Here is a 17,123-nt window from a genome sequence, read left to right as displayed (position 1 = left end):
GTTCGTAATTCTACCCCCCCCCCCAACTATTTTTTTAAAATTTTAAAACATAAATTCAAGGGGGGGGGGGGGAATACATGGCATCATTAGAAAAACAAATTAAATACAAAAAGAAGATCATTTTAAATGTCTAAAATAGTCTAAAATCTATCATTGAATTTTCTTTCCACTCTTTTCTTTCTTCAAAATGTCAGATTGTTATTACAATTCATTGGCTATTCTATGTGTGTGGTTTTTTAAAGAATAGTATAGAACAAGATTGTGGTAAATTAACTTACATAACTCTTGTAACCCAAGCATTGGACTGGATACGGCTGGTCTGCAGTTGGTTTGCCATCCTTGAAGTGGACAGAACACACCTGCATAAGAGAATAAAGCAGCAATGAATAAAAGCCATCCAGCATACTACTCTAGCCCATAACTAGGGTGCATAAAACATTGTCGTGGACTGGTAATATGATTGTTTCACCCCTAATTTCGCTTGGAATTTGACGATGTTCCACGCCATTGACTGATGATAAAGCCTCCGACTCCGACTCTGTATTATCAAAAAGAGATAATTACATCCCAAAGTTGTCTTTTCAAACCCTTTTGATCAAGAAAGGACACATTTAGACATGTTCTGTTTGTCCAGTTGTACCAATTAACGGCTCCGAAACTACTTTTGGGGTTGGCTACTCAAAACGCTTTGTCCCATTATTGTGATTCCGGTGCTATACTATTATAAAAGGCAATTAACTTTTCCTACCAACCACTGGCATAATTGTGGGGTGCAAAAAAAAAGGTCCTAAAGTCCTTGATAAAAAGTTGATTTCAGGTCACTACTTCAACTGGTTCTAGGACAACTATCCCCTGGACATTTACCCCCCCCCCCCCGGAAAATTAGCCCCCAAGGACAATTACCCCCCGGAAATTTACTCCCCCGGAAAATAGCCCCCCAAGGACAACTACCCCCCAAGGAATTACCTCCCGGAAATTTACCCCCGGAAAATTACCCCCCAGGACAACTACCCCCTAGGACAACTACCCCCGGACAACTACCCCTAACCCTAAACCTAACCCTGGGGGTAGTTGTCCTGGGGGTAGTTGTCCTAAGGGGGGTAGTTGTCCTAAGGGGGGTAGTTATATATCCAGGGGATAGTTGTCCGGGGGGTAGTTGTCCAGGGGGTAGTTGTCCTTGGGGGGTAATTTTCCGGGGGGTAAATTTCCAGGGGGGGGGGGGGGGGGTAATTGTCCTTGGGGGCAGGAAGCAGGGTAGTTGTCCGGGCGGTAAACTTCCGGGGGGTAGTTGTCTGGATACCACTTCAACTTATACTTCAACAGAATTTGGCGAAGCCCCCCCCCCCCCCCTCATTACGTCACTGCTGCCAAATGACTAAAGTAAACCCACCCATCTAACGTTGAAGAATTTGCCGAGTACTAGATCTATTAGTTAGATCTTTAATAGACCAAAGAATTCTGTCCCTGGTTTAGGGAAGGGGTGACAGAATTATTCGGTCGACAGTCACTAGATTTCCTAGATCTAACTTAGGCTAGCTAACGTTAACTTAACTTGTTAGACTGTTTAAATTTAATCCGTTGTAAATTTTTGTTTAGTTGGCAAAGGTTGTAAAAGAAAGAAAAAAATGAAAAACTCACCCTGCTATTGGCATTTGGTATAAAATTCTTGCGATTTATATTTTTCAACCACTCCTGAAGTTTTCGGGCAGAATCATGATAACGTCCATTTGGAAACGGTGCATTTGGTAAGGTTGCAAGCACTCACATTCATCGTGCGTCAAAGGTGAATGAATTTCACACACCAATAGTTTCCATTTTCGAAGTTTTTTACTATTGTTTGTGCATCCAACCACTGCACAGTTTTTCCTGTTCCTGTCTTCGATTTTTTCTTGATGAAACAATACACATGAAATCCTTTTTGTCCAAAGAAAAACGTCACAAAACGGTAACAAAACTCGCGAGTAACAGAGGTGCAGCGAATAGAATCGATCGCTCAACGGGTATGCTATACCTATACCGAACCTCGCCCAGGCCGGCCAGGGTCGCTGCTCCGCTAGCTAGTAACCGCTCTCGAGCTCTCTGTACTGTCAGCTGGATCTGAGAAGCCCCCCAGTTATAGCGCCGCCACCGGCGGGCAGGTACATAAAACCCCCAAACCGAATCGGTGTATAATGCCCATGTTGTCTCCCGCAGTGACGTCATAATGCTATTGCGCAATACGTGCCTTCACGGTTGTTTCACCGCAAAGCATGCCGGGACATAATTCTAGTCCATTTTCACCTTCGCCGTGATCAGCTGTCCTGTTGCAAACAACGGGATTCGTATCGAATCAACATCATAATCTTGTACATAGTCCGCTATTCTGCAGTGATTTTCTTCCAATCCAGTATCATTTGTACGGTAAGAAAACCAGAGTTTGTGGTTATTCATTTTTATGACAAATAAAGCTGATAATACGACGTAATGAGAGTGGGCCGAGATCCAACTTTAGTAAATGTAGGCCTAGATCTAGTCCCGTATGTTCAAATGTGTGTGCATTTTAAGTAGACTGATTGTCTTTTAAGCTGCTTAAGTACACTCGTCTCGTGTTTTAGGTAGAAATGTACAGTAATATGAGATTTATGTCTCATGAAATATTAATAGACTTTCTAGATCCTATAATTGATAATGGAATAGGGTCTACTAGAATGGCTGACATTTAGATAGTGATTGCAATTAAGTGTAAAAAAGTAAAAGAGGCCATGAAAATGATAGATTTGTCGATCTGGATCTGGATATAAATTCTGATATCGATGAGCTCAACTTCAGCATCTACGTGTTGAAGAAGTGATAAGGATTCTTTTGTTACAATCATTCTTGTGGTCACGAACTTAATATGATTGTCTTTTCCCTTATATTTATCAGTACGTTGCAGCATCATCGAACACGGCCGATGAAACAGAAGATAACGTGCATGTAGATGTTACGAGAGAGCTCATTTCACAATGGACAACAGAAGTGTTACGTGACTTTCTACAAGGAGGGGACTCAAGCTTGGAAATCGAGTACCGGTAGTCATTATTTCATGGGTGTTCTCTGCCTTGACGCGGTAGCTGTTCAGCCATCCGAGGTAGACACTGTGAGGAACTGGACAATGGATGGATTGGGGGGGGGGGGGGTGGGGGTAGGCATGCAGAACTGGCCTACTATGTTTGTATGTACCTACTGGATAAGGACCCTCCATCACTAGAGGGAAAAATAATGAGAGACTACAAAGAGGGGAAGGCATATAGTTATTTTGCCTTGTGAAAAAATTAGATTTAGCCCCTAAAAAAAGTGTTCCTTCGGGTATCAAATGACGACAGGTGAAACCTCACAGTTGTAGAATTATTATCTGTAATGTGATTTCCAAACCATGTGACAGCAAATGGTGTATGGTGTATGTTGTAAAGGTATTGTAAAATGCATTGTTTAACAATGTATATATGTTTAAACCGAGATGGACGTATGGCCCTACGTGCTACCAGTGTCTGTGATATGGTGTATTAATACTGAAGCCCTAACAAAATTGTGCTTCAAAATGATCAAGAAGTGCCTCTAAAAAGTAAAAATCTTTGTTTGACCCCTTTTACCATACTCGTTTTCCCCAATAAACTGTAGTGTTATGAAAACCGTTTGGCAAACACAAAATTTGGTTTCGATTTCCAATCGTAAATATCTTGATAATCAGACAGGCGATCGGATTGTAAAAGTCATTGAGTTCCTGACTGACCTAAATTTATCATTGCAGCATGAGCTAAATCCAGGATTTTGTTTCAGAATCTGAGAGTAAGTTACCCGATCCCTTTAAATGTGTTTGCATTAAAGGTGGTACCCCCCCCCCCTTCTCAGCAAAAGTCCAGTGTGTAAAGTCAATACGGGCAGATCTTTTTCTTTGTTACGAGCCAGAGATTTTGGGAACACACATGCGGTACCTCCGTTCCCGTTCCTGGAGGGGGGGACGGGGGTGGTACTAGTACTTCTTCATAAGATGTCAACTTATATGCATTGCATTAAACCTGTTGATATTGATCTAACTTGTATTCATCTCATGGTTATATTTATTTTATCAATAAAATAAAACAACACAGAGAAGGTTGTAGATGAGTACTAAGCAATCATTACTGTATGTAGGACGCCGAGTTGAAGTTATTCATGATTTATTCAAGAGAGGAAGGTCAGACAGACCTGATGTTTTAAATATTTAACGAGAGAAAAATCATAGAAACAGAGAGAGGCATCGAGAGAGATGTCGACGCTTAATGAAAGAGAAAGAGTGATAATAAGGAGAGAGGAGAGAGAAAGAGACAGAGAGGGGAGGGAGAGATAGAGAGGGAGAGCAAGAATTAGGTGTGAAGAGGAAGATCTAAGAGAACAAGAGATTAAATTTTACAAATGTACACGTTTCCATGTACCTTTACTTAATTTATATTATAATGTAAACGATATTGTGATGGTCTTTGCTTAATTTTAGTTTGCATTCTTTCCTTTAGCTTTATCTTCTAATTTACTATTCTAATTTAGTAAATGTTAGTATAAATATAATTTTGATTTCTATCTCTTCCCCTATGTCATAGCCTCCATTCTTGCTCTCCCTTCCTCATGTTAGTCCATCTCTCTTTCTCTCTGTAATGATAACCCCTCTATCAATCTTTTCTCCATCAACTCATGATATGTTCCTCCTCTTCTCCTTCTCGTTCATCATCACAATCATCATCATCATCTCAAAACTGTATTAATCAATCTATAAGACTCTTTAGATTGATCAATACAGTTCTTATAACATATGACCTTTATGTACAAACAATAAACCAAATGGTCACAATCATTTAATAAAAAGTGGTAAGAACAATTATTCCAACTCTATGGGCAACAACGTAATCTCCATTTTCTCCTCCTCGTTCAAATATTAGCTTCTTTTTCATTCTTTACTCGTGTTACTTCTCTATCTCTCTGACTATACTCACAAGAAAGTAGAATCAACGGTTTGACATGAAACAGTCTAGAAAATGAACTAAATTTATTCAAGTATCAAATGATTTTGAATTACAGACAGCTTTCTCCCACGAGATGAAAAAAATATCTCCCTAACCAGAAACTGGCAAAATAACTAAATGCCTTTCCCTCTTTGTAGTCTCTCATTCTTCCCTCTAGTGATGGAGGGTCCTTATCTACTAGGTACACACAAATGTCTCTATACATAGTAGACGACCAGCTCTGCAGTCTGAATGCCTTTCTCCCCCCCCCCCCTGCCCCCTCTCCATCCATCGTCCAGTTTATCTCTACCTCGGATGGCTGAACAGTACCCCCAGAGTCAAGGCAGAGAACACCCATAAAATAATGACTACCGGTACTCGATTTCCAAGCTTGAGTCCCCTCCTTGTAGAAAGTCACGTAACACTTCTGTTGTCCATTGTGAAATGAGCTCTCTCGTAGCATCTACGTTATCTTCTGATTCATGGGTCATAGTGTTCGATGATGCTGCAACTGATAAATAAAAGGGAAAAGAAAATCAAATTTTAGTTTGTGACCAAAGAACCCTCATCACTTCTTCAACACTAGATCATGTAGCAGACGTGTATGCAGGGGGGAGGGAGTTTCGGGGGTTGAACCCCCCCCCCCCCCCTCTTCCAATTTTGTTTAGACTATGTGTGTGTGTGTTTTTGAGGAAACCCCCCCCTCACTTTTTTAATAACAAAAATAAATTAAACATTTTTTGTGCTAAAGGGTAACCCAAAAAAGGTGACCTTACCCCCCACCTACTGAACAAAATATCGGTCTCCCAAATTTCATATTTTCGGGGAAAAAAAGAAGGAAAAAAAAAGGTGCTCTTACCACCCCCGGCTTATTCACCGGCTGGTCGAGTCGTTGTGAAATTGACTGCGTGATTTTTTAAAATTTTACCCCCCGGCCCCCCCCCCTCGAAAAAATCCTCCGTACGCCCCCGTCATGTAGATCCTCAAGTAGAGCTCATTGATATCAGACTATTATATTCAGATCCAGATCGAAAAAATCTATCGTTTTCATGGCCTCTTTTACTTTCTTACATTTATAATTTCTAATTGCAATCACTTTCTAGGCCTAACTGTCGGCCATTCTAGTAGACCCTATTCCATTATCAATTATAGGATCTAGAAAGTCTTTTCATATTTCATGAGACATAAATCTCATATTACTGTACATTTCTACCTAAAACACGAGACGAGTGTACTTAAGCAGCTTAAAAGACAATCAGTCTACTTAAAATGCACACACATTTGAACATACGGGACTAGATCTAGGCCTACATTTACTAAAGTTGGATCTCGGCCCACTCTCATTACGTCGTATTATCAGCTTTATTAGTCATAAAAATGAATAACCACAAACTCTGGTTTTCTTACCGTACAAATGATACTGGATTGGAAGAAAATCACTGCAGAATAGCGGACTATGTACAAGATTATGATGTTGATTCGATACGAATCCCGTTGTTTGCAACAGGACAGCTGATCACGGCGAAGGTGAAAATGGACTAGAATTATGTCCCGGCATGCTTTGCGATGAAACAACCGTGAAGGCACGTATACAGCTCCGAAACTTTGCTTTTTTCTGAGCGTTCTGAGTCGACATTTTTAAAGCCAGATTCCAGAATTAGCGATGATTTCTCAGAATAATCATTGTCATATTCGGAATCTCTGTGAACGATTATTCTACATGACTTGTTTCATTTTTAGCCCGTTTTGGTAAGAATGACCCTTTAATAAGCTTGATAGGGAAACTATAAATACACACCATCATGTATTTGAAGAGGCGTGTTTTTAAGTTCTCTTTCTCTCTCTCTCTCTCTCTCTCTCTCTCTCCACTATAGGTTTGCAACATGAAGTCAAACTTCACCATCAGCCTGTTTCTCCTTGCCGCCATCGCATGCCTGTCCCAAGGATGCTGTCCTGAGAGGTTCATGCAAGTCGGTAACCGGTGCTACTATTTCAACTCCGACAAGGTGGATTGGCACGATGCACGTGATGCATGCCTAGAACTTGGGGCGCATCTAGTCAGCATCCACAGCTTTCAAGAGAGTGCACAGGTCTATGCCTTATGGAAGAGTCTCGCCGATGACAGGTTCACTAGTAATCTATACGAGGTGAATAGTAGACTAGTATCTTTTGTGTAGCTGTACGGGGAAGGCTGTTGTGATTGGCAAAATGTGATTTAAAAAGAAGGGGTTGGGTTGGGAATAATTTATGTGCAGCTCGGAGAGTAGCGAAATTTTGATCGGCGCGATTTTCAAAGCTTAGCCCCCCCCCCCCCCCCCCCCCCTATTGGTAAATCCTGGATCCGCCACTGTGTTCAGCTGCGTGATGCGTAGCCTACACAATTTTAAAACATGTTCTCATAGCAATTTCATGTGTGTTTGTTTACAATTTTATTTCTCAATTGCAATCTGCTGTTAATATCTTGTTTATGTCTCGTTCATTATTGTGTCCTTTGATTGTCTTCAATAAACACTTAAATATTTTTTTTTTGGTGTAAATGCCTTCCTTGTTAGCATGTAATCATTCTCCTTTTCCCCTCACGCAGGCATATTGGATTGGACTAAATGACCAGCAAACTGAAGGCGTCTTCAAGTGGAGTGATGGGACTCCTACGGACTACACCCTATGGCATGACGGCGAACCAAACAACAGCAGGGGAGAAGATTGTGTGGCTGCCCTTAACGCAGGTAGCAATGACCAGGACAGGCAGAAGTGGAATGACTACCCATGCGGACTATTGAAGTCCTACTTCTGCCGCATACCTCTCTAAATCACTACCTAATGTCCCCATTGGTCAAATCGGAGGTCCTATTGTATTACCCATACAAATCATGCTTGGATTATATCATTACAATGTTCGATCATTAGCAGGTGATTAGCTGTCTAGGACCTTGTTTACGTTAATTTCTCGAAACTGGTTGTGATCGTGTTAATAATTTATTTAAATAACAATTATTAAATGAAAGGAAGGTTATTATCATGCAGCCAATTTGGACAACAAAATCATATTGAGTATTTAGTAGCGCTATAAACAAAAACATAAAGTAGGCTTACCGTGTGCATGCTACGTAGACCCACTAGAGGTCAGTGCGTTGACCCCATTTAAACACGTTTACAAATTGTAAACGCATCTTTTTATGAGTTTACGTTCGGCGATCGTGATCGCCGTTTTTCGGTGATTCTACAAAAGTAAGCATGGACGCAACCGTGTTTTAAACTAAACGCGTTCTGATGCCTGATTCTGGCCAGAAAAAGTGAAGCATGAACACGCCCTTAGTCTTAGCGACGTACGCGCCCGCTTACTCACTATATTTGTGTACAAGAGAATTAGCCACACACACACACACACACACGCACACACACATGCGAAGGGGAAAGGGAACTTCGAACTCGTGGGGTAAACACTCACACGGGTAAAATTCTTAAAATGACCAGAATCTCGTCTATCTATAGTAGTACAAGTAGTGTTGCGCCTATATCTTATAATTACGGTAGTCTCAAATAACGCAGAACAGAATGAAATAATTGAGTCGAATTAATTCAACAATAAATGAACTTATTAAGTTGTCACAATCTGGATTTTTTGTATAGGCCTATAATTATATTCTTGTACGTTTATAGAGTGCTCCCTCATCCTGAGTATGTCCATGTTTTGCGAGAAAGAGAGAAGGAGAGAGAGAGAATGAAATAGAGAAGGGACTGAATGATAGAGGGGGATGGGAGGAGTGAGTGAGAGCGAGAGAAAAGGAGAGAGAGAATGAAATAGAGAAGGGACTGAATGAGAGAGGGGGATGGGAGGAGTGAGTGAGAGCGAGAGAAAAGGAGAGAGAGAATGAAATAGAGAAGGGACTGAATGAGAGAGGGGGATGGGAGGAGTGAGTGAGAGCGAGAGAAAAGGAGAGAGAGAATGAAATAGAGAAGGGACTGAAGGAGAGAGGGGAATGGGAGGAGTGAGTGAGAGCGAGAGAAAAGGAGAGAGAGAATGAAATAGAGAAGGGACTGAAGGAGAGGGGGGATGGGAGGAGTGAGTGAGAGCGAGAGAAAAGGAGAGAGAGAATGAAATAGAGAAGGGACTGAAGGAGAGAGGGGGATGGGAGGAGTGAGTGAGAGCGAGAGAAAAGGAGAGAGAGAATGAAATAGAGAAGGGACTGAATGAGAGAGGGGATGGGAGGAGTGAGTGAGAGCGAGAGAGAAGGAGAGAGAGAATGAAATAGAGAAGGGACTGAAGGAGAGAGGGGGATGGGAGAAGTGAGTGAGAGCGAGAGAAAAGGAGGGAGAGAGAATGAAATAGAGAAGGGACTGAATGAGAGAGGGGGATGGGAGGAGTGAGTGAGAGCGAGAGAAAAGGAGAGAGAGAATGACATAGAGAAGGGACTGAAGGAGAGAGGGGGATGGGAGGAGTGAGTGAGAGCGAGAGAAAAGGAGAGAGAGAATGAAATATAGAAGGGACTGAATGAGAGAGGGGGGTGGGAGGAGTGAGTGAGAGCGAGAGAAAAGGAGAGAGAGAATGAAATAGAGAAGGGACTGAATGAGAGAGGGGGATGGGAGGAGTGAGTGAGAGCGAGAGAAAAGGAGAGAGAGATTGAAATAGAGAAAGGACTGAATGAGAGAGGGGGATAGGAGGAGTGAGTGAGAGCGAGAGAAAAGGAGAGAGAGAATGAAATAGAGAAGGGACTGAATGAGAGAGGGGGATGGGAGGAGTGAGTGAGAGCGAGAGAAAAGGAGAGAGAGAATGAAATAGAGAAGGGACTGAATGAGAGAGGGGGATGGGAGGAGTGAGTGAGAGCGAGAGAAAAGGAGAGACAGAATGAAATAGAGAAGGGACTGAATGAGAGAGGGGGATGGGAGGAGTGAGTGAGAGCGAGAGAAAAGGAGAGAGAGAATGAAATAGAGAAGGGACTGAAGGAGAGAGGGGGATGGGAGGAGTGAGTGAGAGCGAGAGAAAAGGAGAGAGAGAATGAAATAGAGAAGGGACTGAATGAGAGAGAGGGGGATGGGAAAAGTGAGTGAGAGCGAGAGAAAAGGAGAGAGAGAATGAAATAGAGAAGGGACTGAATGAGAGAGGGGGATGGGAGGAGTGAGTGAGAGCGAGAGAAAAGGAGAGAGAGAATGAAATAGAGAAGGGACTGAATGAGAGAGGGGGATGGGAGGAGTGAGTGAGAGCGAGAGAAAAGGAGAGAGAGAATGAAATAGAGAAGGGACTGAATGAGAGAGGGGGATGGGAGGAGTGAGTTAGAGCGAGAGAAAAGGAGAGAGAGAATGAAATAGAGAAGGGACTGAATGAGAGAGAGGGGGATGGGAAAAGTGAGTGAGAGCGAGAGAAAAGGAGAGAGAGAATGAACTAGAGAATGGACTTAATGAGAGAGGGGATTGGGAGGAGTGAGTGAGAGCGAGAGAAAAGGAGAGAGAGAATGAAATAGAGAAGGGACTGAAGGAGAGAGGGGGATCGGAGGAGTGAGTGAGAGCGAGAGAAAAGGAGAGAGAGAATGAAATAGAGAAGGGACTGAATGAGAGAGGGGGATGGGAGGAGTGAGTGAGAGCGAGAGAAAAGGAGAGAGAGAATGAAATAGAGAAGGGACTGAATGAGAGAGGGGGATGGGAGGAGTGAGTGAGAGCGAGAGAAAAGGAGAGAGAGAATGAAATAGAGAAGGGACTGAATGAGAGAGGGGGATGGGAGGAGTGAGTGAGAGCGAGAGAAAAGGAGAGAGAGAATGAAATAGAGAAGGGACTGAATGAGAGAGGGGGATGGGAGGAGTGAGTTAGAGCGAGAGAAAAGGAGAGAGAGAATGAAATAGAGAAGGGACTGAATGAGAGAGAGGGGGATGGGAAAAGTGAGTGAGAGCGAGAGAAAAGGAGAGAGAGAATGAACTAGAGAATGGACTGAATGAGAGAGGGGATTGGGAGGAGTGAGTGAGAGCGAGAGAAAAGGAGAGAGAGAATGAAATAGAGAAGGGACTGAAGGAGAGAGGGGGATCGGAGGAGTGAGTGAGAGCGAGAGAAAAGGAGAGAGAGAATGAAATAGAGAAGGGACTGAATGAGAGAGGGGGATGGGAGGAGTGAGTGAGAGCGAGAGAAAAGGAGAGAGAGAATGAAATAGAGAAGGGACTGAAAGAGAGAGGGGGATCGGAGGAGTGAGTGAGAGCGAGAGAAAAGGAGAGAGAGAATGAAATAGAGAAGGGACTGAAGGAGAGAGGGGGATCGGAGGAGTGAGTGAGAGCGAGAGAAAAGGAGAGAGAGAATGAAATAGAGAAGGGACTGAAGGAGAGAGGGGGATCGGAGGAGTGAGTGAGAGCGAGAGAAAAGGAGAGAGAGAATGAAATAGAGAAGGGACTGAATGAGAGAGGGGGATGGGAGGAGTGAGTGAGAGCGAGAGAAAAGGAGAGAGAGAATGAAATAGAGAAGGGACTGAATGAGAGAGGGGGATGGGAGGAGTGAGTGAGAGCGAGAGAAAAGGAGAGAGAGAATGAAATAGAGAAGGGACTGAATGAGAGAGGGGGATGGGAGGAGTGAGTGAGAGCGAGAGAAAAGGAGAGAGAGAATGAAATAGAGAAGGGACTGAATGAGAGAGGGGGATGGGAGGAGTGAGTGAGAGCGAGAGAAAAGGAGAGAGAGAATGAAATAGAGAAGGGACTGAATGAGAGAGGGGGATCGGAGGAGTGAGTGAGAGCGAGAGAAAAGGAGAGAGAGAATGAAATAGAGAAGGGACTGAATGAGAGAGGGGGATGGGAGGAGTGAGTGAGAGCGAGAGAAAAGGAGAGAGAGAATGAAATAGAGAAGGGACTGAATGAGAGAGGGGGATGGGAGGAGTGAGTGAGAGCGAGAGAAAAGGAGAGAGAGAATGAAATAGAGAAGGGACTGAATGAGAGAGGGGGATGGGAGGAGTGAGTTAGAGCGAGAGAAAAGGAGAGAGAGAATGAAATAGAGAAGGGACTGAAGGAGAGAGGGGGATTAGAGGAGTGAGTGAGAGCGAGAGAAAAGGAGAGAGAGAATGAAATAGAGAAGGGACTGAATGAGAGAGGGGGATGGGAGGAGTGAGTGAGAGCGAGAGAAAAGGAGAGAGAGAATGAAATAGAGAAGGGACTGAATGAGAGAGGGGGATGGGAGGAGTGAGTGAGAGCGAGAGAAAAGGAGAGAGAGAATGAAATAGAGAAGGGACTGAATGAGAGAGGGGGATGGGAGGAGTGAGTTAGAGCGAGAGAAAAGGAGAGAGAGAATGAAATAGAGAAGGGACTGAAGGAGAGAGGGGGATTGGAGGAGTGAGTGAGAGCGAGAGAAAAGGAGAGAGAGAATGAAATAGAGAATGGACTGAATGATAGAGGGGGATGGGAGGAGTGAGTGAGAGCGAGAGAAAAGGAGAGAGAGAATGAAATAGAGAAGGGACTGAATGAGAGAGGGGAATGGGAGGAGTGAGTGAGAGCGAGAGAAAAGGAGAGAGAGAATGAAATAGAGAATGGACTGAATGAGAGAGGGGGATGGGAGGAGTGAGTGAGAGCGAGAGAAAAGGAGAGAGAGAATGAAATAGAGAAGGGACTGAAGGAGAGAGGGGGATGGGAGGAGTGAGTGAGAGCGAGAGAAAAGGAGAGAGAGAATGAAATAGAGAAGGGACTGAATGAGAGAGAGGGGGATGAGAGGAGTGAGTGAGAGCGAGAGAAAAGGAGAGAGAGAATGAAATAGAGAAGGGACTGAAGGAGAGAGGGGGGATGGGAGGAGTGAGTGAGAGCGAGAGAAAAGGAGAGAGAGAATGAAATAGAGAATGGACTGAATGAGAGAGGGGGATGGGAGAAGTGAGTGAGAGCGAGAGAAAAGGAGAGAGAGAATGAAATAGAGAAGGGACTGAATGAGAGAGGGGGATGGGAGAAGTGAGTGAGAGCGAGAGAAAAGGAGAGAGAGTATGAAATAGAGAAGGGACTGAATGAGAGAGGGGGATGGGAGGAGTGAGTGAGAGCGAGAGAAAAGGAGAGGGCGAATGAAATAGAGAATGGACTGAATGAGAGAGGGGGATGGGAGGAGTGAGTGAGAGCGAGAGAAAAGGAGAGAGAGAATGAAATAGAGAAGGGACTGAATGAGAGAGAGGGGGATGGGAGGAGTGAGTGAGAGCGAGAGAAAAGGAGAGAGAGAATGAAATAGAGAAGGGACTGGAGAGAGGGGGGATGGGAGGAGTGAGTGAGAGCGAGAGAAAAGGAGAGAGAGAATGAAATAGAGAATGGACTGAATGAGAGAGGGGGATGGGAGAAGTGAGTGAGAGCGAGAGAAAAGGAGAGAGAGAATGAAATAGAGAAGGGACTGAATGAGAGAGGGGGATGGGAGAAGTGAGTGAGAGCGAGAGAAAAGGAGAGAGAGTATGAAATAGAGAAGGGACTGAATGAGAGAGGGGGATGGGAGGAGTGAGTGAGAGCGAGAGAAAAGGAGAGGGCGAATGAAATAGAGAATGGACTGAATGAGAGAGGGGGATGGGAGAAGTGAGTGAGAGCGAGAGAAGGAGAGAGAGAGAATGAAATAGAGAAGGGACTGAATGAGAGAGGGGGATAGGAGGAGTGAGTGAGAGCGAGAGAAAAGGAGAGAGAGAATGAAATAGAGAAGGGACTGAATGAGAGAGGGGGATGGGAGAAGTGAGTGAGAGCGAGAGAAAAGGAGAGAGAGAATGAAATAGAGAAGGGACTGAATGAGAGAGGGGGATGGGAGAAGTGAGTGAGAGCGAGAGAAAAGGAGAGAGAGTATGAAATAGAGAAGGGACTGAATGAGAGAGGGGGATGGGAGGAGTGAGTGAGAGCGAGAGAAAAGGAGAGGGCGAATGAAATAGAGAATGGACTGAATGAGAGAGGGGGATGGGAGAAGTGAGTGAGAGCGAGAGAAGGAGAGAGAGAGAATGAAATAGAGAAGGGACTGAATGAGAGAGAGGGGGATGGGAGGAGTGAGTGAGAGCGAGAGAAAAGGAGAGAGAGAATGAAATAGAGAAGGGACTGAAGGAGAGAGGGGGGATGGGAGGAGTGAGTGAGAGCGAGAGAAAAGGAGAGAGAGAATGAAATAGAGAATGGACTGAATGAGAGAGGGGGATGGGAGAAGTGAGTGAGAGCGAGAGAAAAGGAGAGAGAGAATGAAATAGAGAAGGGACTGAATGAGAGAGGGGGATGGGAGAAGTGAGTGAGAGCGAGAGAAAAGGAGAGAGAGTATGAAATAGAGAAGGGACTGAATGAGAGAGGGGGATGGGAGGAGTGAGTGAGAGCGAGAGAAAAGGAGAGGGCGAATGAAATAGAGAATGGACTGAATGAGAGAGGGGGATGGGAGAAGTGAGTGAGAGCGAGAGAAGGAGAGAGAGAGAATGAAATAGAGAAGGGACTGAATGAGAGAGGGGGATAGGAGGAGTGAGTGAGAGCGAGAGAAAAGGAGAGAGCGTATGAAATAGAGAATGGACTGAATGAGAGAGGGGGATGGGAGAAGTGAGTGAGAGCGAGAGAAGGAGAGAGAGAGAATGAAATAGAGAAGGGACTGAATGAGAGAGGGGGATGGGAGGAGTGAGTGAGAGCGAGAGAAAAGGAGAGAGCGTATGAAATAGAGAATGGACTGAATGAGAGAGGGGGATGGGAGAAGTGAGTGAGAGCGAGAGAAGGAGAGAGAGAGAATGAAATAGAGAAGGGACTGAATGAGAGAGGGGGATAGGAGGAGTGAGTGAGAGCGAGAGAAAAGGAGAGAGAGAATGAAATAGAGAAGGGACTGAAGGAGAGAGGGGGATGGGAGGAGTGAGTGAGAGCGAGAGAAAAGGAGAGAGCGAATGAAATAGAGAAGGGACTGAATGAGAGAGGGGGATAGGAGGAGTGAGTGAGAGCGAGAGAAAAGGAGAGAGAGAATGAAATAGAGAAGGGACTGAATGAGAGACGGGATGGGAGGAGTGAGTGAGAGCGAGAGAAAAGGAGAGAGAGAATGAAATAGAGAAGGGACTGAAGGAGAGAGGGGGATGGGAGGAGTGAGTGAGAGCGAGAGAAAAGGAGAGAGAGAATGAAATAGAGAAGGGACTGAAGGAGAGAGGGGAATGGGAGGAGTGAGTGAGAGCGAGAGAAAAGGAGAGAGAGAATGAAATAGAGAAGGGACTGAATGAGAGAGGGGGAGGAAAGGAGTGAGTGAGAGCGAGAGAGAATGAACTGAGGGGGAGGGGCGAAAGAGAAAATGGAGAGGGGTAAGATAGACAGAGATGGATAAAATAAGAGGAAATGAGGTAGATTATTGAATATCGACTTTGGGATAAGGATGTACGAGAGAAACAGAAAGAATGAGATATATGTATATATATATTGTGAGGTGGTCGAGGACTCGAAATAAAGAGGGACAAGCAAAGAGTCTCTTAAATAGTAGTAACCAGTTACTGACACAATACATATCACATAATAATGCTGATAATCATGGAGATCATGCATTCCCTTTTACATGTCATTTTATCAAATATAAATTGAGTAGATTTGCACTTTAAATACCAGCTGCCACAGTTTGATGTAGCTGAAACTCTCAACAATATCACAGGTAAATACCTGACCCAAATACTTAAACAAATAGGTAACAGTCAATACAAAACTCATATAAAGTAACACATTCACAAATTTGGATAAACCAACACATCAAGCTAGGTTTATTAACCTCATCATTTGACCTCTTTATTAGTACTTAATTCTTGTTTAATAAACTATACCTTTAACTTGTAGGCCTACATTGTAATATCAAGACAATGCAAATGTCCTAACAACGCAAACTTCAATAGGGGTATCCTGGCTCCCCCTTTTCAAAGTAAGCACATATTATAGAATAAATAATGAAACTAACAATATCATAACAATGAAACAAAGACAAAATATCTCTGCTTTTAAATATCAAAATATCCCAAGACCAGAAACATTGATAAATCCTGGAAACTATGAATCTCTTTAGATTTGCATCAAATACAACTTTCATCAACCACTTTAATCCAAATATGTATCTATACTTTTCTTACTTCCAAACAAACTCCCATGATCTCCTGGTGTAACCCTAAACCTGCTCGTACTCTTATTATTCCATATCAATTTACCATGTTACATTATTCTTTTATAATTATTGCAATCTTCAAAATGAGAAATAAGGTTTACAATGATAGAGGGCGCTAGAAACCCTCTGATGGCTAAATAGTCAGACAAAATTCGATCATCACTGTTTGATGTACCATAAAATCTCCTTAGCCCGGCCCCTTAACAACCAAAATACAAACAACATACAATTGCTTTGAAACACTCAACTTCCGTCATAAGCACTTATGTTCTATGCTCCTTATATTTCTCACTGACCTCGTTCCTGAACCAAGACCTATACTCGTCACATACATGTACATGAGAGCGTAACCCTTGTCCTTGCTGGGTCCTGGTCCTGGGACCATGTACAACATTAGCGCGCACGCACTACACCCAATGTTGGTACCGCATTCAACTACTATTAATTAGTGTGCATAATCATGTACTACAATGTTGCATATAACAAATCATAACCGTAAGCATCACACATGTTAAAATACAATCCTCGCTTTCGATATAATAATATCAACCCACATGATACATCAAAATAATCGTTGAAATCGTTCTGACACAATCCACATAATACATAACAAATTTTTAGCATAACAATATCAATATTTACTTATCATCAAAGTGTTTCAAGTTTGGTCGACTCACCTGTGAGAGGGACAAGCAAAGAGTGCAGCCTTGTCTCAGCACTCCGCCCTCTACAGGTGACATGGTAATTTCCTTACCCCTTACATTATGTACATAGTGGGAGAAGCAGAGAAAGACAGACAAAGAGAGAGCGCGAGATGGGCCGAGAGGGAGAGGTAGAGGAGAAGGGGGGGGGGGGGGGCGCACTTCAAAACAAAAGGTTGGCCCCGCAGATAACCAACCCTGTTATTAGTAAGCACTATGAACATGACAGACAATGTAAGCGGACAAAATATACAGTTCCTCAGGTAGACAAAGGGACATCCCTTCACTGCTATTATGTAAAAATGTGTAGAACAGGTGTCACATGCATATTCACCTGTTCTACACATTTTTACATAATAGCAGTGAAGGGATGTCCCTT

At 43.5% G+C, this 17,123-nt stretch overlaps 1 protein-coding gene and 1 long non-coding RNA gene across 2 annotated transcripts; one reads left to right on the top strand and one right to left on the bottom strand.

The window, feature by feature from the left end:
* The first annotated feature begins 1,875 nt into the window (after window positions 1-1,875).
* Window positions 1,876-8,132, top strand: LOC115927338 (echinoidin-like). Its single transcript, XM_030993119.1, has 3 exons — window positions 1,876-2,138; window positions 6,869-7,141; window positions 7,579-8,132. The coding sequence occupies exons 2-3, from the start codon at window positions 6,878-6,880 to the stop codon at window positions 7,801-7,803; spliced, it is 489 nt and encodes a 162-aa protein (XP_030848979.1). The 5' UTR covers window positions 1,876-2,138; window positions 6,869-6,877; the 3' UTR covers window positions 7,804-8,132.
* LOC115927339 lies at window positions 4,946-6,452 on the bottom strand. The gene is made up of 2 exons (XR_004065574.1): window positions 6,402-6,452; window positions 4,946-5,505 (listed from the first exon to the last, which is right to left on the bottom strand). It is a non-coding gene; the product is annotated as an uncharacterized LOC115927339 (long non-coding RNA).
* Window positions 8,133-17,123: the final 8,991 nt, after the last annotated feature.

This window comes from Strongylocentrotus purpuratus, unplaced genomic scaffold (genome assembly GCF_000002235.5).
Source record: "Strongylocentrotus purpuratus isolate Spur 01 unplaced genomic scaffold, Spur_5.0 spur5_scaffold_20, whole genome shotgun sequence".
In the NCBI taxonomy this organism is placed as follows: domain Eukaryota; kingdom Metazoa; phylum Echinodermata; class Echinoidea; order Camarodonta; family Strongylocentrotidae; genus Strongylocentrotus; species Strongylocentrotus purpuratus.
The sequence above is the reverse complement of the archived record's forward strand: the minus strand, read 5'-3'. Positions and strand labels throughout refer to the sequence as shown.